Source organism: Ranitomeya variabilis, chromosome 7, assembly GCF_051348905.1.
Source record: "Ranitomeya variabilis isolate aRanVar5 chromosome 7, aRanVar5.hap1, whole genome shotgun sequence".
Lineage (NCBI taxonomy): Eukaryota > Metazoa > Chordata > Amphibia > Anura > Dendrobatidae > Ranitomeya > Ranitomeya variabilis.
This window is the reverse complement of record NC_135238.1, coordinates 233,721,289-233,745,414: the sequence shown is the minus strand read 5'-3', so window position 1 is coordinate 233,745,414 and position 24,126 is coordinate 233,721,289. Positions and strand designations below refer to the sequence as shown.

Below are 24,126 nucleotides of genomic sequence, written 5' to 3'. Positions count from 1 at the left end.
TGTTCAGGGTGATGAGCTGTGTTGCCTTTACGCCAAACATATCGTTTGACATTGTTGCCAAAAAGTTCGATTTTGGTTTCATCTGACCAGAGCACCTTCTTCCACATGTTTGGTGTCTCCCAGGTGGCTTGTTGCAAACTTTAAACAACACTTTTTATGGATATCTTTGAGAAATGGCTTTCTTCTTGCCACTCTTCCATAAAGGCCAGATTTGTGCAGTGTACGACTGATTGTTGTCCTATGGACAGACTGTCCCACCTCAGCTGTAGATCTCTGCAGTTCATCCAGAGTGATCATGGGCCTCTTGGCTGCTTCTCTGATCAGTCTTCTCCTTGTTTGAGATGAAAGTTTAGAGGGACGGCCGGGTCTTGGTAGATTTGCAGTGGTGTAATACTACTTCCATTTCAATATGATCGCTTGCACAGTGCTCCTTGGGATGTTTAAAGTTTTGGAAATAATTTTGTATCCAAATCCGGCTTTAAACTTCTCCACAACAGTATCACGGACCTGCCTGTTGTGTTCCTTGGTCTTCATGATGCTCTCTGTGCTTCACATAGAACCCTGAGACTATCACAGAGCAGGTGCATTTATACGGAGACTTGATTACACACATAGGGGCAGTATTATAGTAGTTATATTCTTGTACATAGGGGCAGTATTATAGTAGTTATATTCTTGTACATAGGGGCAGTATTATAGTAGTTATATTCTTGTACATAGGGGCAGTATTATAGTAGTTATAGTCTTGTACATAGGGGCAGTATTATAGTAGTTATATTCTTGTACATAGGAGCAGCATTATAGTAGCTATATTCTTGTACATAGGGGGCAGTATTATAGTAGTTATATTCTTGTACATAGGGGCAGTATTATAGTAGTTATATTCTTGTACATAGGAGCAGTATTATAGTAGTTATATTCTTGTACACAGGGGCAGTATTATAGTAGTTATATTCTTGTACATAGGAGCAGTATTATAGTAGTTATATTCTTGTACACAGGGGCAGTATTATAGTAGTTATATTCTTGTACATAGGGGCAGTATTATAGTAGTTATATTCTTGTACATAGGGGCAGTATTATGGTAGTTATATTCTTGTACATAGGGGACAGTATTACAGTCACAATGAAGATTGACCAGCACCTATCACTTTTTCTCAGCTTATATGGGTAGATGATTGGTCGCTTTATAACAGTTTTTCTGTTTTCAGATGGCTGATAAATCGGAGTCTGGGACCCTGGAAGGTGATGAGTTTGTGATGTTTTACAAAGCCCTGACACAACGAGATGAAGTCCTTAAGATATTCCAGGACTTCTCAAAGGATGGCAAGAAGCTAACTCTGTTGGAATTTGTGGATTTCTTGCGTCAGGAGCAGCTTGAGGTGGAGAACACTGAGGAGTTTGCAATGGATCTTATTGCTAGACATGAACCTTCAGAGACGGGTAAGATGATGGAAGACTGTAGTAAAATGTAGCAGGAGACAAACTGTCATTTAGAATGTTCCATTTTTTTCAGTTTGTTGCAAGATTCTGCCCTCTGTGTAGCGACATGTCCAATACAAAATCAATGGTGATTTCTTGTGAGGGGTTGAAAGACCTTCATCATCAGCTCATGAGAACATCATCTGTCTTGTGACTTCCATGAATCTGCATTTTCTGCATTTATGCAAATAAACTTAATCATTGTAACGAATTAGAATTTCGCAATCACATAGTTTGTGTTTCACTTTCTAGCCTGTTCAGGATCTCTGCTTCCACTGCGTGCGCGGAAGAAAAATGATTGTTTCAAAGATGTGGAATTTTTGTTTTTACACTGAATAAGAATTATTTACAGAAATTCCTTCTCGTGTTATTACCTGGCTGAATATTATCTGGTCTGCCATTGACGCACGTGTGTGGTGGTGGCGCAGCGTGGATTACCAGCTCCTAGGGCAATTAGCTATTGAACCTTTTATCTGTCAACTACAATTGTGATATTACTGTATTGTAACAGATTTGACTGTAGTTACACTTTGTCGTTTTCCATATACCTGGCATAAAATATTAAAATATAAAAGTAAAACGTATTTCTTTACTAAATATAGCTTAGTTTAAACCTAACCCTAATCCTAACACTATTCCTAAACCTAGCCCTAACAACTTGCCCTAGCATTAAGCTTTAGCCTTATCGCTAAGCCTTGTACCTGCTAAGCCTAAGCCATCTCTTTTGCTGCCTATGCAAAGCAATCAAGTGGTTGAGACGATTCTGTCATCAGCTGCTGCCCTCTGCACAGGCAGCAACCAAGATGACAATGCTCACTTCATTATACTGAAAGATTTGTCATCTTGGTTGCTGCCTACAGCTGCTGTATGGGACTCATTGCACCCACGCTGTTCTCAAAGAATGAGCAATATTTGCTGGTGTTGCTGATTGCAGTGGACAGTGGGTTTGGAAGGACCAAATTTTGCCACCCGCCATAGAATTTTGCACCCATGGAATGATCTCTGTGGCCCCCACTCTACATCAATGGTGTATGGCAACATAACGTGTTGATCCAGGCATCTGTCTTAGTGTAACTGGAAGGATCTAGTTCACTTTCTTGTCTCTTCACCTATCGGTTTATTGTTGGACGTCAGAGCTAAACGTTTTTAAAAATTCTTGAAACATTTTACACATGAAGATTCATTGGTCTTTTTGAAGACCTAATGCTTTACTCAGCTATGGCCGGAAGTCCAGCGGGCACTGAATAGAGTGGAGGCAATTAACGTGCTGCCCCCGCTCCATTCCAGAGAGGCATTTACAAGCTTTACTGTTAGCAACAAAATTGGGGCAGTAACTGCTGACATCACCGTTTCCCTCCCCTTTTGGGTGGTTTAGTATCCCTGGGGCAGAATGAAGAGTAGCATCACAGGGCAGCGCCATTTTGTGGGAGACTGCCCTGTGATCTGCTATCACCAGCAGTTACTGTCTCCCATCAGTCTCTCTCACCCAGATTACATGATTCTCTCGCCCCTCTCCACAATGTCTGGCCATTCACTGCAGACCCAGCTCCTTCTTATCTTACTGGGGGATGAGTCACAACTCCTGCTGAGCAGCTGACAGCTCCTGCTCCAATAATGCTAATGGTACACTGTTCCTTTTTAATGTCTCTGCTATTCTGCCGTGCTTTTCTCCTGCATTTTACTACTGTCAGCCCTCAATCTAGGATCTGTTCTGCTGGAAGCAGTACTGCTTATGTTTAGTTAACAGATCCGAGGACTCCATGAAAATGGCAGCAGAACACTCCCACTACTGTGAATTGTGCAGCCTACAGAGGTGTGCCCAGTTCACAGCAGTGACAGTTCTATTACAATAGATAGGGTCGGAGTTCCTCTGTTATCTTTTATGACCATGGGGTGCCATATTATGACACTGGAAATGTCATGCTGCTACTGTGAAAACAAGATATCAGCCTCCAGTGCCTTCTTTAAACTCCTATAACACACAAAATATGTTTCAAATGCATTCAAAACCTGGTTATAACAGCATGTTATGCTACATTACATTAATTTCTTAATGATCTACAAACACAGTACCTTCCCTTTAACCCCTTAATCCCATTGGACGTACTATCCCGTCAAAGTGACCTGGGACTTAATTCCCAGTGACGGGATAGTACATCCAGCGCGATCGGCAGCGCTCACGGGGGGAGCGTGGCCGATCGCGACCGGGTGTCAGCTGACTATCGCAGCTGACATCCGGCACTATGTGCCAGGAGCGGTCACTGACCGCCCCCGGCACATTAACCCCCGGCACACTGCGATCAAACATGATCGCAGTGTTCCGGTGGTATAGGGAAGCATCGCGCAGGGAGGGGACTCCCTGCGTGCTTCCCTGAGACCCCCGGAGCAACGCGATGTGATAGCGTTGCTCCGAGGGTCTCTTACCTCCTATCCCTGCAGGCCCCGGATCCAAAATGGCCGCGGGGCTGCATCCGGGTCCTGCAGGGATTACTTCCGGGTGCAGACCAGGCTCTGGTAAGCCTGCAGCGCTGTAAGTCAGATTGCTGATCTGACAGAGTGCTGTGCAAACTGTCAGATCAGCGATCTGTGATGTCCCCCCCCGGGACAAAGTAAAAAAAAAAAATCCACATGTGTAAAAAAAAAAATAATAAAAAAAAAATATTATTCCCATAAATACATTTCTTTATCTAAATAAAAAAAAAAAAAACTATAAAAGTACACATATTTAGTATCGCCGCGTCCGTAACGACCCAACCTATAAAACTGTCCCACTAGTTAACCCTTTCAGTGAACACCGTAAGAAAAAAAAAAAAAAAACGAGCCAAAAACCAACGATTTATTATTATACCGCCGAACAAAAAGTGGAATAACACGTGATCAAAAAGATGGATATAAATAACCATGGTACCGCTGAAAACGTCATCTTGTCCCTCAAAAAACGAGCCGCCATACAGCATCATAAGCAAAAAAATAAAAAAGTTATAGTCCTCAGAATAAAGCGATGCCAAAATAATTATTTTTTCTATAAAATAGCTTTTATCGTATAAAAGCGCCAAAACATAAAAAAAGATATAAATGAGATATCGCTGTAATCGTACTGACCCGACGAATAAAACTGCTTTATCCATTTTACCAAACGTGGAACGGTATAAACGCCTCCCCCAAAAGAAATTCATGAATAGCTGGGTTTTGGTCATTCTGCCTCACAAAAATCGGAATAAAAAGTGATAAAAAAACTGTCACGTGTCCGAAAATGTTACCAATAAAAACGTCAACTCGTCCCGCAAAAAACAAGACCTCACATGACTCTGTTGACTAAAATATGGAAAAATTATAGCTCTCAAAATGTGGAGACGCAAAAACTTTTTTGCTATAAAAAAGCGTCTTTTAGTGTGTGACAGCTGCCAATCATAAAAATCCGATATAAAAAATGCTATAAAAGTAAATCAAACCCCCCTTCATCACCCCCTTAGTTAGGGAAAAATAATAAAATAAAAAAAATGTATTTATTTCTATTTTCCCATTAGGATTAGGGCTAGGGCTAGGGTTAGGGCTAGGGTTAGAGCTAAAGTTAGGGTTAGGGTTGGGGCTAAAGTTAGGGTTAGGGTTGGGGCTAAAGTTAGGGTTAGGGTTGGGGCTAAAGTTAGGGTTAGGGTTTGGATTACATTTACGGTTGGGATTAGGGTTGGGATTAGAGTTAGGGGTGTGTCAGGGTTAAGGGTGTGGTTAGGGTTACCGTTGGGATTAGGGTTAGGGGTGTGTTTGGATTAGGGTTTCAGGTAGAATTGGGGAGTTTCCACTGTTCAGGCACATCAGGGGCTCTCCAAATGCGACATGGCGTCCGATCTCAATTCCAGCCAATTCCGAGCTCTCCCGTGCACCCAAACAGGGGTTTACCCCAACATATGGGGTATCAGCGTACTCGGGACAAATTGGATAACAACTTTTGGGGTCCAAGTTCTCTTGTTATCCTTGAGAAAATAAAAATTTGGGGGGCTAAAAATCATTTTTGTGGGAAAAAAAAGATTTTTTATTTTCACGGCTCTGCGTTGTAAACTGTAGTGAAACACATGGGGGTTCAAAGTTCTCACAACACATCTAGATAAGTTCCTTGGGAGGTCTAGTTTCCAATATGGGGTCACTTGTGGGGGGTTTGTACTGTTTGGGTACATCAGGGGCTCTACAAATGCAACATGACGCCTGCAGACCAATCCATCTAAGTCTGCATTCCAAATGGCGCTCTGTTGTGAATTCCGTTCTTGGGCTCCATCCTGTGGTTACGAATGGTATTTTTGGGAGTTCTGCTCTTGGGCTCCCTCTGGTGGTTTCGAGTGGAACTTAGCAGCTGCTTTCACTAATCGGTTCCCTGGCCTTGTTATTTAACTGGGCTTTTGGCTGTAGTTGATGCCAGCTGTCAATGTTTTTCCTGTGGATTCAGTTCTTTCCTGGAAGTTCTCTGTTGGCCAGTCCATTTCAGCTTAAGTTCTGCTAGTTTTTGGGTGTTTCCCTGCTTATGACCTTCTGTTCAGTTTAAGTTATGTCTCTTTTGTCCAGCTTGTCATTATGAAATATTCCGGCTAGTTGGAAGCTCTGGGGTCGCAGATTTGCCCCTCCACACCGTGAGTCGGTGTGGAGGTTATTTTTGTAAACTCTGCGTGGACATTTAGTTTTTATACTGACCGCACAGTAGCCTTTTCTATCTCTGTCTATTTAGATAGTATTGGCCTCCTTTGCTAAAATCTAGTTTCATTTCTGAGTTTGTCATTTCCCTCTCCACTCACCGTCAATATTTGTGGGGGGCTATCTTCCTTTGGGGGTTTCTCTGAGGCGAGATAGTTTTCCGTTTCCATCTTCAGGGGTAGCTAGTTCTTAGGCTGTGAAGAGGCGTCTAGGCAGAGATAGGAACGCTCCACGGCTATTTCTAGTGTTGGTGTTAGGAGTAGGGATTGCGGTCAGTAAAGCTACCACCTCCTCAGAGCTTGTACATTATTTGTTTTACCCACCAGGTCATTTCAGTGCTGCTTCGTAATCACTAGGTCATATCAGTGATTTCTGTCTGTGGAGCTGCCACCTCCTCTGAGCTTGTCCATGATTGGTTTTACCCACCAGGTCATCTCAGTACCGCTCCGTAACCACCAGGTCATAACAGCGCTCCTTCCCTTCCGAGCTCTGCCATGCGCCCAAACAGTGGTTCCCCCACACCTATGGGGTATCAGCGTACTCAGGACAAATTGGACAACAACTTTTGGGGTCCAATTTATCCTGTTACCCTTGTGAAAATACAAAACTGGGTGCTAAAAAAATCATTTTTGTGAAAAAAAAAAAAGAATTTTTATTTTCACAGCTATGCGTTATAAACTGTAGTGAAACACTTGGGGGTTCAAAGCTCTCAAAACACATCTAGATAAGTTCCTTAGGGGGTCTACTTTCCAAAATGGTGTCACTTGTGGGGGGTTTCAATGTTTAGGCACATCAGGGGCTCTCCAAACGCAACATGGCATCCCATCTTAATTCCAGTAAATTTTGCATTGAAAAGTAAAATGGCGCTCCTTCCCTTCCGAGCTCTGCTATGCGCCCAAACAGTGGTTTACCCCCACATATGGGGTATCGTCGTACTCAGGACAAATTGCACAACAACTTTTGTGGACTAATTTCTTCTCTTACCCTTGGGAAAATAAAAAATTGGGGTAAAAAAGATCATTTTTATGAAAAAATATGATTTTTTATTTTTATGGCTCTGCATTATAAACTTCTGTGAAGCACTTGGTGGGTCAAAGTGCTCACCACACATCTAGATAAGTTCCTTAGGGGGTCTACTGTTCAAAATGGTGTCACTTGTGGGGGGTTTCAATGTTTAGGCACATCAGGGGTTCTCCAAACGCAACATGGCGTCCCATCTTAATTCCAGTCAATTTTGCATTGAAAAGTAAAATGGCGCTCCTTTCATTCCGAGCTCTGCCATGCGCCCAAACAGTGGTTTACCCCCACATATGGGGTATCAGCGTACTCAGGACAAATTGTACAACAACTTTTGGGGTCCATTTTCTCCTGTTACCCTTGGTAAAAAAACCAAAAACAAATTGGAGCTAAAATAAATTTTGTGTGAAAAAAAGTTAAATGTTCATTTTTATTTAAACATTCCAAAAATTCCTGTGAAACACCTGAAGGGTTAATAAACTTCTTGAATGTGGTTTTGAGCACCTTGAGGGATGCAGTTTTTAGAATGGTGTCACACTTGGGTATTTTCTATCATATAGACCCCTCAAAATGACTTCAAATGAGATGTGGTCCCTAAAAAAAAAATGTTGTTGTGAAAATGAGAATTTTCTGGTCAACTTTTAACCCTTATAACTCCCTAACAAAAAAAAATGTTGGTTCCAAAATTGTGCTGATGTAAAGTAGACATGTGGGAAATGTTACTTATTAAGTATCTTGCGTGACATATCTCTGCGATTTAAGGGCATAAAAATTCAAAGTTGGAAAATTGCGAAATTTTCAAAATTTTTGCCAAATTTCCGTTTTTTTTCACAAATAAACGCAAGTTATATCGAAGAAATTTTACCACTATCATGAAGTACAATATGTCTCGAGAAAACAATGTCAGAATCGCTAAGATCTGTTGAAGCGTTCCAGAGTTATAACCTCATAAAGGGACAGTGGCAGAATTGTTAAAATTGGCCCGTCATTAACGTGCAAACCACTCTCGGGGCTTAAGGGGTTAAAGCCAGCAGCATTATGAATGAAGATCTGCTGATCTCTTCGAAAGCAATCGTTTCTGTCATGGTTCCCAATGGCAAGGGAACGTCAGAGAACATAAATAACAGAACAGCTCTTGGGTGATGGAATCTCGAGCTGACCGTGAGCTAAACCTACCACACAACTAACAGTGGCCGGGTGGCGTACCTACGTTTTATCCCTAGACGCCTAGCGCCAGCCGGAGGACTAACTAACCCTAATAGAGGAAAAGACAGACCTGGCTTACCTCTAGGGAAATTCCCCCAAAAAGGAGACAGAAGGCCCCCACATATATTGACGGTGAGTTCAGAGGAAAAGACATACGCAGTATGAAGGTAGGTTCAGCAAAGCGAGGTCCGCTTACTAAATAGCAAGAAGATACAATAGGGAACTTCACGGTCAGCTGAAAACCCTATTAAAATACCATCCCGAAATTACTTTAAGACTCATGTGTCAACTCATGACACCGGAGTGGCAATTTCGGCCCACAAGAGCTTCCAGCTACAGAAAAATAACATAACTGTGAACTGGAACAAAAATGCAAAACAAACTTAGGACTAAGAGTCCAACTTAGCTGATAGTAGTCTAGAAGCAGGAACATGCAACAGAAAGGCTCTGGTTACATTGATGGCCGGCACTAGAATAACTGAGCAGCAAGGCTAAATAGGATACTCCCATATCCTGATGGAAACAGGTGAACAGAGAAAGTGAAGCACACAAGTCCAGTACCACCAGTTACCACCGGGGGAGCCCAAAAACCAAATTCACAACAGTACCCCCCCCCTCAAGGAGGGGGCACCGAACCCTCACAAGAACCACCAGGGCGATCAGGATGAGCCCTATGAAAGGCACGGACCAAATCAGAGGCATGAACATCAGAGGCTGTCACCCAAGAATTATCCTCCTGACCGTAGCCCTTCCACTTGACCAGATACTGAAGTTTCCGTCTGGAAACACGGGAGTCCAAGATCTTCTCCACAACGTACTCCAATTCACCCTCAACCAACACCGGAGCGGGAGGCTCAACGGAAGGCACAACCGGTACCTCATACCTGCGCAATAATGACCGATGGAAGACATTATGGATAGAAAAAGATGCTGGGAGGTCCAATCGAAAGGACACGGAGTTAAGAATCTCCAAAATCTTATACGGGCCGATGAACCGAGGCTTAAACTTAGGAGAAGAAACCCTCATAGGGACAAAACGAGAAGACAACCACACCAAGTCCCCAACACGAAGACGAGGACCAACACGACGACGGCGGTTAGCAAAATGCCGAGTCTTTTCCTGGGACAACTCCAAATTGTCCACCACCTGTCCCCAAATCCGATGCAACCTATCCACCACAGTATCCACTCCAGGACAATCTGAAGACTCCACCTGACCGGAAGAAAAACGAGGATGAAACCCCGAATTGCAAAAGAAAGGAGAAACCAAAGTGGCAAAACTAGCCCGATTATTGAGGGCAAACTCTGCCAACGGCAAAAAGGCAACCCAGTCATCCTGATCCGCAGACACAAAACACCTCAAATAAGTCTCCAAGGTCTGATTAGTTCGCTCAGTCTGGCCATTAGTCTGAGGATGGAACGCAGACGAAAAAGACAAATCAATGCCCATCCTAGCACAGAACGCCCGCCAAAATCTAGACACGAACTGGGTCCCCCTGTCAGAAACGATATTCTCCGGAATACCATGCAAGCGAACCACATTTTGAAAAAACAGAGGAACCAACTCGGATGAGGAAGGCAACTTAGGCAAGGGCACCAAATGAACCATCTTTGAAAAACGGTCACACACCACCCAGATGACAGACATTTTCTGAGAAACAGGGAGATCAGAAATAAAATCCATAGAGATGTGAGTCCAAGGCCTCTTCGGAATAGGCAAAGATAACAACAATCCGCTAGCCCGAGAACAACAAGGTTTGGCCCGAGCACAAACATCACAAGACTGCACAAAAACTCGTACATCTCGAGACAGGGAAGGCCACCAGAAGGACCTAGCCACCAAATCCCTGGTACCAAAGATCCCGGGATGACCTGCCAACACAGAAGAATGAACCTCCGAGATGACTCTACTGGTCCAATCATCAGGAACAAACAGTCTACCAGGCGGGCAACGATCAGGTCTATCCGCCTGAAACTCCTGCAAAGCCCGTCGCAGGTCTGGGGAAACAGCAGATAATATCACCCCATCCTTAAGGATACCTGTAGGTTCAGAATCACCAGGGGAATCAGGCTCAAAACTCCTAGAAAGGGCATCCGCCTTCACATTTTTAGAACCTGGTAAGTATGAGACCACAAAATTAAACCGAGAGAAAAACAACGACCAGCGCGCCTGTCTAGGATTCAGGCGCCTGGCAGACTCAAGATAAATCAAATTCTTGTGATCGGTCAATACCACCACCTGATGTCTAGCCCCCTCAAGCCAATGACGCCACTCCTCAAAAGCCCACTTCATAGCCAAAAGCTCCCGATTACCAATATCATAATTTCGCTCGGCGGGCGAAAATTTTCGAGAAAAGAACGCACAAGGTCTCATCACGGAGCAGTCGGAACTTTTCTGCGACAAGACCGCCCCAGCTCCGATCTCGGAAGCATCGACCTCAACCTGAAAAGGAAGAGTAACATCAGGCTGACGCAACACAGGGGCGGAAGAAAAGCGGCGCTTAAGCTCCCGAAAGGCCTCCACAGCAGCAGGGGACCAATCAGCAACATCAGCACCCTTCTTACTCAAATCAGTCAACGGCTTAGCAACATCAGAAAAACCAGTTATAAATAGACGATAAAAATTAGCAAAGCCCAAAAATTTCTGAAGGCTCTTAAGAGAAGAAGGTTGCGTCCAATCACAAATAGCCCGAACCTTGACAGGATCCATCTCAATGGAAGAGGGGGAAAAAATGTACCCCAAAAAAGAAATCTTTTGAACCCCAAAAATACACTTAGAACCCTTCACACACAAGGAATTAGCCCGCAAAACCTGAAAAACCCTCCTGACCTGTTGGACATGAGAATCCCAGTCATCCGAAAAAATCAAAATATCATCCAGATACACGATCATAAATTTATCCAAATATTCACGGAAAATGTCATGCATAAAGGACTGAAAGACTGAAGGGGCATTTGAAAGACCAAAAGGCATTACTAAATACTCAAAATGGCCCTCGGGCGTATTAAATGCGGTTTTCCACTCATCCCCCTGCTTAATTCGCACCAAATTATACGCCCCACGGAGATCAATCTTAGAGAACCACTTAGCCCCTTTTATTCGAGCAAACAAATCAGTAAGCAGTGGCAGAGGATACTGATATTTGACTGTAATTTTATTCAAGAGTCGATAATCAATACACGGCCTCAAAGAGCCATCTTTTTTAGATACAAAGAAAAAACCGGCTCCTAAGGGAGATGAAGAAGGACGAATATGTCCCTTTTCCAGGGACTCCTTAATATATTCTCGCATAGCAGCATGTTCAGGTACAGATAGATTAAATAAACGACCCTTTGGAAATTTACTGCCCGGAATCAGATCTATGGCACAATCGCAATCTCTGTGCGGAGGTAGTGAACCAAGCTTAGGCTCCTCAAAAACATCACGATAATCAGATAAAAATTCCGGAATCTCAGAGGGAATAGATGACGAAATGGAAACCAAAGGTACGTCCCCATGAGCCCCCTGACATCCCCAGCTTAACACAGACATTGCTTTCCAGTCAAGGACTGGGTTATGAGATTGTAACCATGGTAATCCGAGCACCAAAACGTCATGTAGATTGTACAACACGAGGAAGCGAATCATCTCCTGATGGTCTGGATTCATACGCATAGTCACTTGTGTCCAGTATTGTGGTTTATTACTAGCCAATGGTGTAGAGTCAATACCCTTCAGAGGTATAGGAACTTCCAGAGGCTCTAGATCAAACCCACAGCGCCTGGCAAAGGACCAATCCATTAGACTCAAAGCGGCGCCAGAGTCGACATAGGCATCCGCGGTAATTGACGATAATGAACAAATCAAGGTCACAGACAGAATAAACTTAGACTGTAAAGTGCCAATTGAAATAGACTTATCAACCTTTTTTGTACGTTTAGAGCATGCTGATATAACATGAGTTGAATCACCACAATAGAAGCACAACCCATTTTTTCGCCTAAAATTCTGCCGTTCGCTTCTGGACAGAATTCTATCACATTGCATATTTTCTGGAGCCTTCTCAGAAGACACCGCCAAATGGTGCACAGGTTTGCGCTCCCGCAAACGCCGATCAATCTGAATAGCCATTGTCATGGACTCATTCAGACCTGTAGGTGCAGGGAACCCCACCATAACATCTTTAATGGCATCAGAGAGACCCTCTCTGAAATTCGCCGCCAGGGCGCACTCATTCCACTGAGTAAGCACAGACCATTTACGAAATTTTTGGCAGTATATTTCAGCTTCATCTTGCCCTTGAGATAGGGCCATCAAGGCTTTTTCAGCCTGAATCTCTAAGTTAGGTTCCTCATAAAGCAACCCCAAAGCCAGAAAAAACGCATCCACATTGAGCAACGCAGGATCCCCGGGTGCCAATGCAAATGCCCAGTCTTGAGGGTCACCCCGCAGCAAGGAAATTACTATCCTAACCTGCTGTGCGGGATCTCCAGCGGAGCGAGATCTCAGGGAAAGAAATAATTTACAATTATTTTTGAAATTCAGGAAACGAGATCTATCCCCGGAGAAAAATTCTGGTATAGGAATTCTAGGTTCAGATATAGGAGCATGAATAACAAAATCCTGTAAATTTTGAACCTTCGTAGCAAGATTATTCAAACCTGTAGCCAAACTCTGAGGATCCATTTTAATCAGGTGAGATCAGAGCCATTCAAGGATTAGAAGGAGAGAGAGAGACAAAGGCTGCAATTAGAGCAGAAATGCAACTAAGTCAACTATAAAGCAAGCTCAGAGGAAAAAAAAAAAAAAAATCTGCAGACTTCTTTTTCTCTCCTTTCTTCTGCCAACGGTTTTAACACTGGGCCGGCCATACTGTCATGGTTCCCAATGGCAAGGGAACGTCAGAGAACATAAATAACAGAACAGCTCTTGGGTGATGGAATCTCGAGCTGACCGTGAGCTAAACCTACCACACAACTAACAGTGGCCGGGTGGCGTACCTACGTTTTATCCCTAGACGCCTAGCGCCAGCCGGAGGACTAACTAACCCTAATAGAGGAAAAGACAGACCTGGCTTACCTCTAGGGAAATTCCCCCAAAAAGGAGACAGAAGCCCCCCACATATATTGACGGTGAGTTCAGAGGAAAAGACATACGCAGTATGAAGGTAGGTTCAGCAAAGCGAGGTCCGCTTACTAAATAGCAAGAAGATACAATAGGGAACTTCACGGTCAGCTGAAAACCCTATTAAAATACCATCCCGAAATTACTTTAAGACTCATGTGTCAACTCATGACACCGGAGTGGCAATTTCGGCCCACAAGAGCATCCAGCTACAGAAAAATAACATAACTGTGAACTGGAACAAAAATGCAAAACAAACTTAGGACTAAGAGTCCAACTTAGCTGATAGTAGTCTAGAAGCAGGAACATGCAACAGAAAGGCTCTGGTTACATTGATGGCCGGCACTAGAATAACTGAGCAGCAAGGCTAAATAGGATACTCCCATATCCTGATGGAAACAGGTGAACAGAGAAAGTGAAGCACACAAGTCCAGTACCACCAGTGACCACCGGGGGAGCCCAAAAACCAAATTCACAACACGTTTCCCTTTAAGTCACCTTTTAGCTTGTTTTACTGGAGGGTCTGGTTGTTGTCCTTTTGGCGTTTGCCCCACAGCTTGTGTTCTGTTAGCGGCTACTCCACTTTGGATAATCTCTGCTTGTTGGAAGAACTCTTGGTAATAGCTGATCACAGCGATCGGCTGTAATCTGTGGCTCATCCTGGCATTATGTGTTGTGAATTCTGCTCTTGGGCTCCCTCCGGTGGTTATAAGTGGTAGTGCTGCTGTCTCTGGATCGCAGCATTCATCAGGTGTGTCAAGTTTTTGCAATCCTGACTGGGCTATTTAGCCTTGCTTGACCCTTTAGTCAGTGCCAGTTGTCCATTGTTCCTGGAGGATTCACATCCCTGCCTGCTCTCTCCTGCTTTGCTGTTCATTTCAACAAAGATAAGTTCTGGCCTTGATTTTTGCTGTCCACATGCTGTGGCCTAAGGCTATGTTCACACGCTGCGGTTTTTGCTGCGGATCCGCAGCGGATTTGCAGCTGCGGATCCGCAGACGTTTTCCATGCAGGGTACAGTACAATGTTACCCTATGGAAAACCAAATCCGCTGTGCCCACTTTGCTTTTTTCCGCTTGAAAATCCGCGCGGATTTTCTGCGGAAAAAAAGAAGTAGCATGTAAATTCTTTCTGCGGATTCCGCAACGGTTTTCCACCTGCACCAATAGGAAAGTGCAGTTGGAAACCCGCAGTGGAATCCGCAGGAGAAACCGCACAAAAAACCGCAGGGAATACCACCGCGGTTTTGCACTGCGGTTTTTCCAAATCAGGACCTGAAAAATCCGCAGCAAAAAAAGGATAGTGTGAACAAGCCCTTATTGTTCAGTTCTTTTACATGTTTTTGTCTTGTCCAGCTTGGTCTGTATAAGGATTTATTTAGCCAAGCTGGTATCTCTGGAGATGCAGATATACCCTCCATATCTTTAGTTAGCTGTGGAGATTTTGTATTTTCTGTGGTGGATATTTTCTAGTGTTTTAATACTGACCGCATAGTACTCTGTCCTATCCTTTCTATTTAGCTAGAAGTGGCCTCCTTTGCTAAATTCTGATTTCAGTCTGTGTATGTTTTTTCCCTCTCCTCTCACAGTCAATATTTGTGGGGGGCTGTCTATCTTTTGGGAATTTTCTCTGAGGCAAGATAGTTTTCCCTTTTCTATCTCTAGGGGTAATTAGTCCTCCGGCTGTGTCGAGATGTCTAGGGAGTGATAGGTACATTCCACGGCTACTTCTAGTTGCGGTGTTAAGTTCAGGGTCTGCGGTCAGTACAGGTACCACCTTCTCCAGAGTACGTCTCATGCTGCTCTTAGGCCACCAGATCATAACAATTATGTGTTCAATTTCCCTGCAGCGCCACAGGCAAACTTGAGCATTACATATTGCTTATTCAAGTCAATGGGTTGTCTATGTAAAGGTCCTCCGGGGCATATAAAAGTGACATTTTCCTAAACTAATCAACCCCTTTCATTGTTACTCTACTAAATCGTAGCAAAAAAGCTTCACGCCCTCAGTATCGACGGTTTCCTGATCTACCTGTGCTCTGCGGAGGGATCCATCTTCAACGTGCGTCATGAACCTCTCTACCAGGATATGACGCAGACGCTGTGCCATTATTTCATCTCCTCCTCCCACAACACCTACCTGATGGAGGACCAGCTACGGGGGCAGAGCAGCGTGGAGGGCTACATCCGGTGAGCAGCAATGCATGGCATGTCCATCACCGATGGTTACCGGGTGGGGTGGTCTATTGTCAATGGTCTTCCAACTAATTCTAGATTTATTTCATTCCACGCAGGGCATTAAAAAGAGGCTGTCGCTGCGTGGAGGTGGACACTTGGGACGGCCCCAATGGAGAACCCATTGTATATCATGGTCACACCTTCACCTCCAAAATCTTCTTCAAAGATGTTATATCGGCCATCAACAAGTATGCATTCAGGGTGAGTACATTACAAGAAGAGACATTTATAGTGGACCCAGGGCAGGGGTAAGCCATCAATTATCTGAATTGTTCTGGTGCCAATTTGTAAAGTTCTGTCCTAACACATCTAATTCCTCCACTACAAATGCTTCTCACAAAATTAGAATATCATCAAAAAGTTAATTTATTTCAGATCTTCAATACCAAGACATTTTGTGGCTTCCCCTCCTTGTGGAGTGTGTCAGTGACGCCTTCTGGACATCTGTCAGGTCAGCAGTCTTCCCCATGATTGTGGAGCTACTGAAACAGACTAAGGACCTTTATAAACACTTAAGAAGCCTTTGTGGGTGTTTTTTTGGTTAAGTATTCTAATTTACTGAGATAATGACTTTTGGGTTTTCACTGGCTGTAAGCCATAATCAACATTAACAGAAATAAACTCTTGAAATAGATCACTCTGTTTGTAATGACTCTATATAATTTATGAGTTTCACTTTTTGTATCGAAGAACTGAAATAAATTCACTTTTTGATGATATTCTAATTCTGTGAGAAGCGCCTGTAGTCAGGTAGAATATATTCATTACAAATTGTTTTACAGTGATGTGAGTAGGATTTGCCATCACTTGATGATAGGTGGGGTCTGACCTTCTAAGGTTTGGGAGTCTTTCTAAATTCGGGGGCCAGCAGTTGGCAGAGGTACAGGAAAAAAGAGTGCAGCGCGGGTGTCATTCTAAGGACTGGTAGGGATCCAGTTATAAATCGCTTGCCCAGTAAAGATAAAGAAAGGCATTGGAAGTTTCATATATACTTTTTGTTTCTGTCCTTCAACATTATCAAGATTTCTTCTTTTTGTCATGAAATGGAAACACTAATGGGAGAAGAATAAACAAAGCTGGTACAAAGTGAAGCAGGAGCTCAGCAATCAGAATCCAGAGATAAAACAAGCGTTCTGGTGGTTTTCTCAACCTACAGTATTATTTTATTTAAAGGGTTAAACCCTTGGTCTCACACCTGAGGGTTTGTTACAATGTATAAGCATCAGGACAGCAGGGAGCCTTGTGCTGCTGATAGATTTAGCTCATGGGCGATTGTCTACACTGGATACAATTGTAGCAAATCTCCAGCTGTTAGATTTGCAGATCACACAAGAAAAGCAGCACTAGGTGAAATCTGCAGACTTGGTTTGAGCAAACAAATTTTTTTTTCCCCATCTAATTAAAATTCCTATATTCTTATTCCTATATTCTTTGTATCAATTTCTCACGGATTTCAAGATCTCAGCTTGCTGTTTTTAACATCTCCGCTTGCTTGATTTAATTCAAATAAAAGCAATGTAACTCCGTATGAACGTTCGCTTATAATTAATCTTGCATCCAAAAGCATGCTGAAAATAAACGTTGCAAAAACTGCATTAAAAAAAGCGTCAAAAACCGCATGTTCTTACTAAACAGAAAAATCCACATAAAAACATGATGTGAACATACCCTTATCATATACTTCCGATGGGGTCCGTGACAAAGCCAGGGTGGATCGCTATCCATTGGAATAGAGAAATACTATAAATACTATTCAATGACAGCAAGCAGAAATCTGGAAAAATGTGAAGATGATCACACAGCTTTCCCAGAGCCCTGAATGGCAGTCTGTGTGTGCCGCTGGGTGACTGCTAATTGATCGGCTATATGTGACACCCTGCGTCCGTCCGCCAGTGTCATCATTGCTGATCTTCACCGCAGCTCAGACGGAGGAAAGCTAATATGTCGTCTTAATAAATATTTCATTGGTTCCTTAAAAGTGAGATACAGTAAATGAACAGGCGGTGAAAAACAATCTCAGGAAACAGGACTCGTCCTGCAGCGGGTACACCGCTGGAAAGAGACGTGGCATGTGACACTGGCGCTCAGATCTTTTGGCGTTGCCCGCAGGTATCAGACTACCCGGTCATTCTGTCTCTGGAGAACCACTGCGGCGTGGATCAGCAGGACACTATGGCGCAACATCTGAAAAGCATCCTGGGTGATAAGCTGCTGACCGGGACCCTAGACGGACGGATACCGCTGCAATTACCATCTCCAGAGGTAAAATAGCAGAAAAATCCATCTCTGTGTCGGTGGCCTTCCTAGTACAGGGGGCCGACTTTTGTAATGAGTCTTTTTGTCTTATTCCAATGCCTCTAAAATAAAAAGTGCTGAAACTTTGTAGATAGTTTTGATTAAAAATAATAAAAAATCTGCGTTTCTGTGTAAGCGGCTCCTGTGCAGATTGATCTATCTCCATGGTCCGCGAGTGGCCTGATCCTGCCATCATGTGTTTCTATGTCCCACCTTCTCTTGTCTGGAGAAGGGTCAGCGGAGAGAATCACTCATAGCTGTAAGGTCTGACTACGCAGGATTTGTTTGTAGTCTGTAACCATAGTGACCTATAGTTCTGCATAAGAGCTGTATACAAAAAAAAAGGACTTTTTTTGCTAAAAAACTATTTGCATATCTGTTTTATGTTTTATTTTAGATGCATCGGAGCCAAGAAAGATAGAGTTTATGGGAAAATGAAAGGGACATTCAGCAAATAAAGCTCATAATGAAAACCTTTGTCATTTTCTAAGCCTATGTCTGTGTTTAGTCAAGATCTTTGCTTGCAGTCATTGATAAATATGTGACTCGGTGATACGACGCTCACTCCTGTGTGAACTAATATTATATGTATGGGGAAAATTCCCTAACGCCCCAGAGGCCCCCATTGCGCCCGCTATACGACGGCTGGAGGGGCGTATATTCACATTTTGTGTTGGGGCTCAATAAGCTCAAGACTCTCCCCTGCAATAATCCACAATCTGCTCTTCTCCTAAACTCTCCAATCTCAGAAATTACAGGGGAAGATCCTTCTAAAAGGCAAGAAGATTGGGAGGTTGAAGGACTCTTTGGGCGAACAGGTTGAAGACTCTTATCTGGGAGAGATATCCGAGGAGGAAGATGGTGGGGACATGGACGAGGAGAACGTCCGCAATGAGGATAAGAAGAGATCCAAGGTAGGTTCTAGATTATTCATCTGCTGACACTTGTATGACGAGGTCTTCTAACTATACATCTGAGGACCTTCATCCTGGTTTGGGTGGGATCTCAGCTACTCTACAGATGGGCGGCCAAAAATCTACTTTTTTCACAAATTAAGATGGAAGCTTCTATCATTATATTCTATCTTTCTTAGAAATCCAAGGACCGCCTCTCACAGGAATTATCGGACTGCATTATCTACTGTAAGAGCGTACCCTTCGAGAGCTTCAAGCACTCCAGGACCAACTACAAGCCGTATGAGATGTCGTCCTTCACAGAGTATAAAGCTCGGAAGCTCATCAGAGAACCAGGTGACAAATTATAGATGATGGGATTTATAGTACCGAGGTTCACTCAGCCCTGAGAACTTTCATTGGATGTTATATCCGCTGTTTAATGCCACGGATTACTAATCCTGCTGTATGTATCCGCTCTACAAGCACCAGGAGCTCACACTGCTACACACGTCACTATGGGATGATTTATGTTATCCCATGACCTACAACATCTATTAATTCCCCTGTAGAGAATCTGGTCTTCAACATTTGGGCTTTATTTTCTTGTAGGAAATGAATTCGTCCGACACAACTCCTGTCAACTGACACGGGTGTACCCCACAGGTCTGAGGACCGACTCCTCCAATTACAATCCCCAAGACATGTGGAATGTGGGATGTCAAATGGGTAAAGTATTATTCAGGGGTGTCCTCAGTTTATTCAGATTGTATGAAAATTTACACCATAGCCAAAAAAATACTATAATACTGTCCGGTATGTGCGAGAAAACAACTACTATTATACTTCTCCCTATGTACAAGAATATAACTACTATAATACTGCCCTCTATGTACAAGAATATAACTACTATAATACTGCTCCTATATACAAGAATATAACTACTATAATACTGCCCCTATGTACAAGAATATAACTACTATAATACTGCTCTTATGTACAAGAATATAACTATTATAATACGGCCCCTATGTACAAGAATATAACTACTATAATACGGCCCCTATGTACAAGAATATAACTACTATAATACGGCCCCTATGTACAAGAATATAACTACTATAATACTGCTTCTATGTACAAGAATATAACTACTATAATACTGCCCCTATGTACAAGAATATAACTACTGTAATACTGCCCCTATGTACAAGACTATAACTACTATAATACTGCTCCTATGTACAGGAATATAACTACTATAATACTGCCCCTATGTACAAGAATATAACTACTGTAATACTGCCCCCATGTACAAGACTATAACTACTATAATACTGCTCCTATGTACAGTGGAGCGCCCCCACACCACCGCAGGGCCGAGGGGTACCCGGAGCCGGGCCTCTAGTTCTCAGTCTCGGGGTTGTCACGGTGGCTAGACCCGGTCCGTGGCCCTGTCCGTCAGTGGGGGACGTCCGGTGTAATAGGTGGTAGTAATGGTAGCGATGGAGCGGTACGGTTGTGGGGTGTAAGTCGCGGTAAATAACGAGGACACCAGGTTGCAGTCTCTTTACCTCTTTACTGGAGATCTCTGAGTCCTCAGTCCAGAACACGGTTCACCAGGCTACGCAAGTCCGGCCGGTCCGATGGCACCTCCAGAGTTCTCCTCTCAGGTGGAAATCTGTGCCTTCCTTCTAGCGCTATGTGTTGTAGTCCTTCCCTGCTGTGCTCACGGAAAGTAACCCCACAACGGTTGTGTCTGTTTCTTAAGTTCCCTCACAACTCGATTTGATGTTCCTCTGTAATCCACCCCTTCCCTGTATTCAGGTTGGAATGGCACCCGTTTGTCAGGTAGGCCTGGAGTTCTTCCGGGACCCTAGAGTCGCCCCTCTCCCGCAATTGCCCCCCAAGACTTCATAGGTGATATGTGGTAGACAGCCCGCCTGAGACCGACTGTCCTGCCGCTGTTTGGAGTATGGCTTGAAGCTGTATTCTAATCCACTCCCTCGGCGTTCCGGCCACCGGTATTGCGCCTCAGCAGGGTGCTGCCTCTTTCAACAAAACCCCTGCTGGTATTCTCCTTCTGCTTGATCTCGTTTCTCACTCAGCACAATCTATCTCGCTTCTAGTCCTTTCTTGAGTCCCGCCGCTTCCAGGAGCCTGCGCGGACCCGTTACGTTCTTTCAGTGCCAAGCCTCTGCCAGGATCCCACCCCTGGCAGAGACCCTACAGTCTCTCCCTTCACAACACCCCCTGCCACAGGGTGTTGCTCCGTTCAATCCCGTCAGCGTTCTCATCTAACTTCCTGCCTGACCCCCAGTTTACCCACTATGGTGGGGAGTGGCCTAATGAATAGCACCCTTAGCTCCCCCCGGAGGCCCAGCTGTGAAACATATTGGTGTCTGTGATACCTGATTGGAGGAACTCCTTCGGTGCCATCGAACGTACCATGGCTCCCCTTAACGGCGAAGCCACAGCACTGCAACGACCAGGACTCTGGGGCGCTGCACTCCCCCCTGGTTAAACACAGTACTCCGGGACTGGGAAGAAAAACAACAATACAGATTAGTAAACAGACATACAATTTTGTTGAGTGCAAAACAATAAGTATACTTGAACAGGCTTCCCTTTATGGGAGGTGAGGACACTTTTAACGTTACAAACATGGTCAACATTATAAATTACAGGCTATGCATAACTCCTGTTACCCAACCGGGTATTCTACTTAGTGCAAATTCTGGAACAATAAATTAACATTGCCTTTAAGAAACATACACTCTTAGTTTACCAAAGGCCTTCCTATAATCACATTACAGGGTAAGGTAACTTCACATTCTCCTACTTTGAACCTGCAGGACCGCCTGTCCCTATGGCACCAGACCTACTGCCTCTCCTTTCTTTTACAGGACCGCCCCGTTCAGCCAGAGCCTACTGCCTTTCGCTACTATACATAGTATAGACATAACATTCCTTTCGTTTAAAGAACTCTGAGCCCGCTCTACTCGGCTCCTTTAAGGACTCACTCTCTAACCCCTACGGGTTCGCTTTCTGTCCTTAGTAACAAAGTAACTTTCTATGGGGACGCAGGGTTTACCTTCTATCCTCACCTTCATCATTACTTCCTTACTTTCAGCTATGCAGATCTCTATCTCTACCCCTACGGGCTCTCTGCATCTTTTCTTTCTGCAAAACATTATTTAGATTTCACATTTCAACAAATTCAACACATATAACTTAGCATGTAAAACAGTTACATTTCTTTTCAAAGCATCATTATGGCATTACTGTTCTGCAACAGTATCTCTCTCAAGTTCAGTTTCTCACATCCCCTTTAAGAGGGGACCAAGTCTTTCTGAGGTAGCTCGTCTTCTCAGCCTACCAGCCCCCGCAAAGGTTCCGGTATGGTATCTTCGCAAAGTGTCTTTAACTAGAACCGGTAGGAAAGGTATCTTCACAAAGTGTCTTTGGCTCAAACCAATAGGGCAAATATCTTCGCAAAGTGTCTTTGGCTAAAACCAGTAGGGAGCACCTTTAAGAAGGTGCAAACAATTTACAAAAGAAAGTTCGAATCATGCACAGTCCATGATTTCTGCAGTTTGTGTAAAACTTGTATAAACTTCAGGAAAAAGAAAAACAAACAAAGGGGATCCCGGGTCAACAAAGGGATCCTTTAACCCTGGACAGGTCTAGCAGCAATTCAAAAGAACAAACAGTAACTATTTACATTTTTATAAAGCAATCTTACTCTTCTTTCAGAAGTTTCCATGAGGCGCCACCTGGCGGGCGGACCCCTGCAACTCAGGTTTCAGGTCCACTCCCGCTGCCAGATACACCCCATGGGTTCGGGTCTGTTGCACGACCAGGTCGTGCGCGGCGATCAAGGTCTGTGTCCCCACTTCTCTCTGTGCTAGTACATCCGGAACATCGGTCACTCGAAGGGGCACCTCCTTAGGCACGACGGTGGTGGCGGCGATCGGGTGGCAGATCGCAAGTTCTGTGGTCAGGCAGGTGGGGCTGACCAGGGTGGTTACAGATCGGTCACACGGCGGCACCTTGGCCACAGGGGCTGGTTTCTCTTTCTTGTAGACGTTCAGAGCGAACCACCCCTTTTCCCCAAGATGCCGGGTGTAGGCAACACTGTCTCCCGGATAGAGGTCTCGATCGGGGTGACCCTCTCTAAGGTGTGACTCGACATCCCGTCGGTTAACAAAGACCTCCGCGTATAGCCCCGGTTCTTTAATGAAGCCCCAGCCTCCTTGGAGTTTAAAGACGGTGACGGTGCCCTGCCTGCGCGGGGCCTGGTGAGTGGTGGGGTCCTTACGGGCCCGGTCCTTGACCGCCAAATCTTTTTGATGGTAGGCCTCCCGTTTAGCCTGATGTGTTTCTTCTTCCTCTCGCCACCGCTGTTCTAGCTGGATCTGGTATTCTTCCCAGCTTAGGGCCTGTACCATTTCTCCCTTCTGGGTCTCCACCCCGGGGAACCCCATGAGATTGGATCCAGGGTTCACCCAGCGGCACACCGTGCGCTCCGCGCTGACCTCACACGGCAAGGGAGTAGGGGTGATTGGGGCTCGCATACGGTGTTCCATGCCCGTGGCTTCCTCCCATGGTAACAGGCGCTGAAGTCTATGGGTCCCCGGGAGAGGTGGTGCTGCTACGGGACCCACTAACATACCCTCTGCTGGTGGGGCAGGATCGGCGGACTCACCCACTGGTACGATTCCACTTTCCGCAACAGGTCCCGCTGGTTCTTCCGATGTCCGGGAATCCACTGCCGGTCCCACCTGATGCGGGGCCTGGACTCTTACATGCAGTTGGAGGAGCTGATTATATAAATCCTCCATCTCGGCTCTCAGGAATTTGGTGTTATCCACGGAGGACAGGCTGCTGGGCTCATCCGGGTAGTCAGGGGAGACTTCCACTTCAACCCCGCTGTCGGGTTCGGAGCTGCTGGCCATAGCGTCCTCCACGTGGGTCGCTTCCTGGTCTTTTTCCCGCTCTCTCCTGCGTGAGCAGTTTCGTTTTCTCTGCCTCCGCCCCCCATTAAGGATTAGGAGGCGGATCTCTGCTGCTGACGGACACGTCCTTACTGCACAGAAATATTTAGACTGGGCGGCCATTATTCTTCGCGCTCTCCAGCTCGTCTACGCCCACTCCACGCCCCTCTTCTCTTCCTGCGCTTTCCTCAGCGCTGCAATGGCGGCGGATTTTG

General features: G+C 44.6%; 1 protein-coding gene and 1 long non-coding RNA gene across 3 annotated transcripts in view; one reads left to right on the top strand and one right to left on the bottom strand.

Annotated features, from left to right (window-relative positions):
* LOC143784677 (uncharacterized) overlaps positions 1-24,126 on the bottom strand; it is a 36,413-nt gene that overhangs the window by 1,491 nt on the left and 10,796 nt on the right. The window lies entirely within an intron of this gene.
* Positions 1-24,126, top strand: part of PLCD4 (phospholipase C delta 4) — a 54,122-nt gene that overhangs the window by 19,313 nt on the left and 10,683 nt on the right. For both annotated transcript variants that reach the window (XM_077273193.1, XM_077273192.1), the window contains 7 exons: positions 1,212-1,443; positions 15,477-15,678; positions 15,783-15,927; positions 17,836-17,988; positions 18,771-18,935; positions 19,115-19,271; positions 19,527-19,643. In XM_077273193.1, coding sequence (XP_077129308.1) covers positions 1,212-1,443; positions 15,477-15,678; positions 15,783-15,927; positions 17,836-17,988; positions 18,771-18,935; positions 19,115-19,271; positions 19,527-19,643 — 1,171 coding nt within the window. The remainder of the gene's footprint in view (positions 1-1,211; positions 1,444-15,476; positions 15,679-15,782; positions 15,928-17,835; positions 17,989-18,770; positions 18,936-19,114; positions 19,272-19,526; positions 19,644-24,126) is intronic.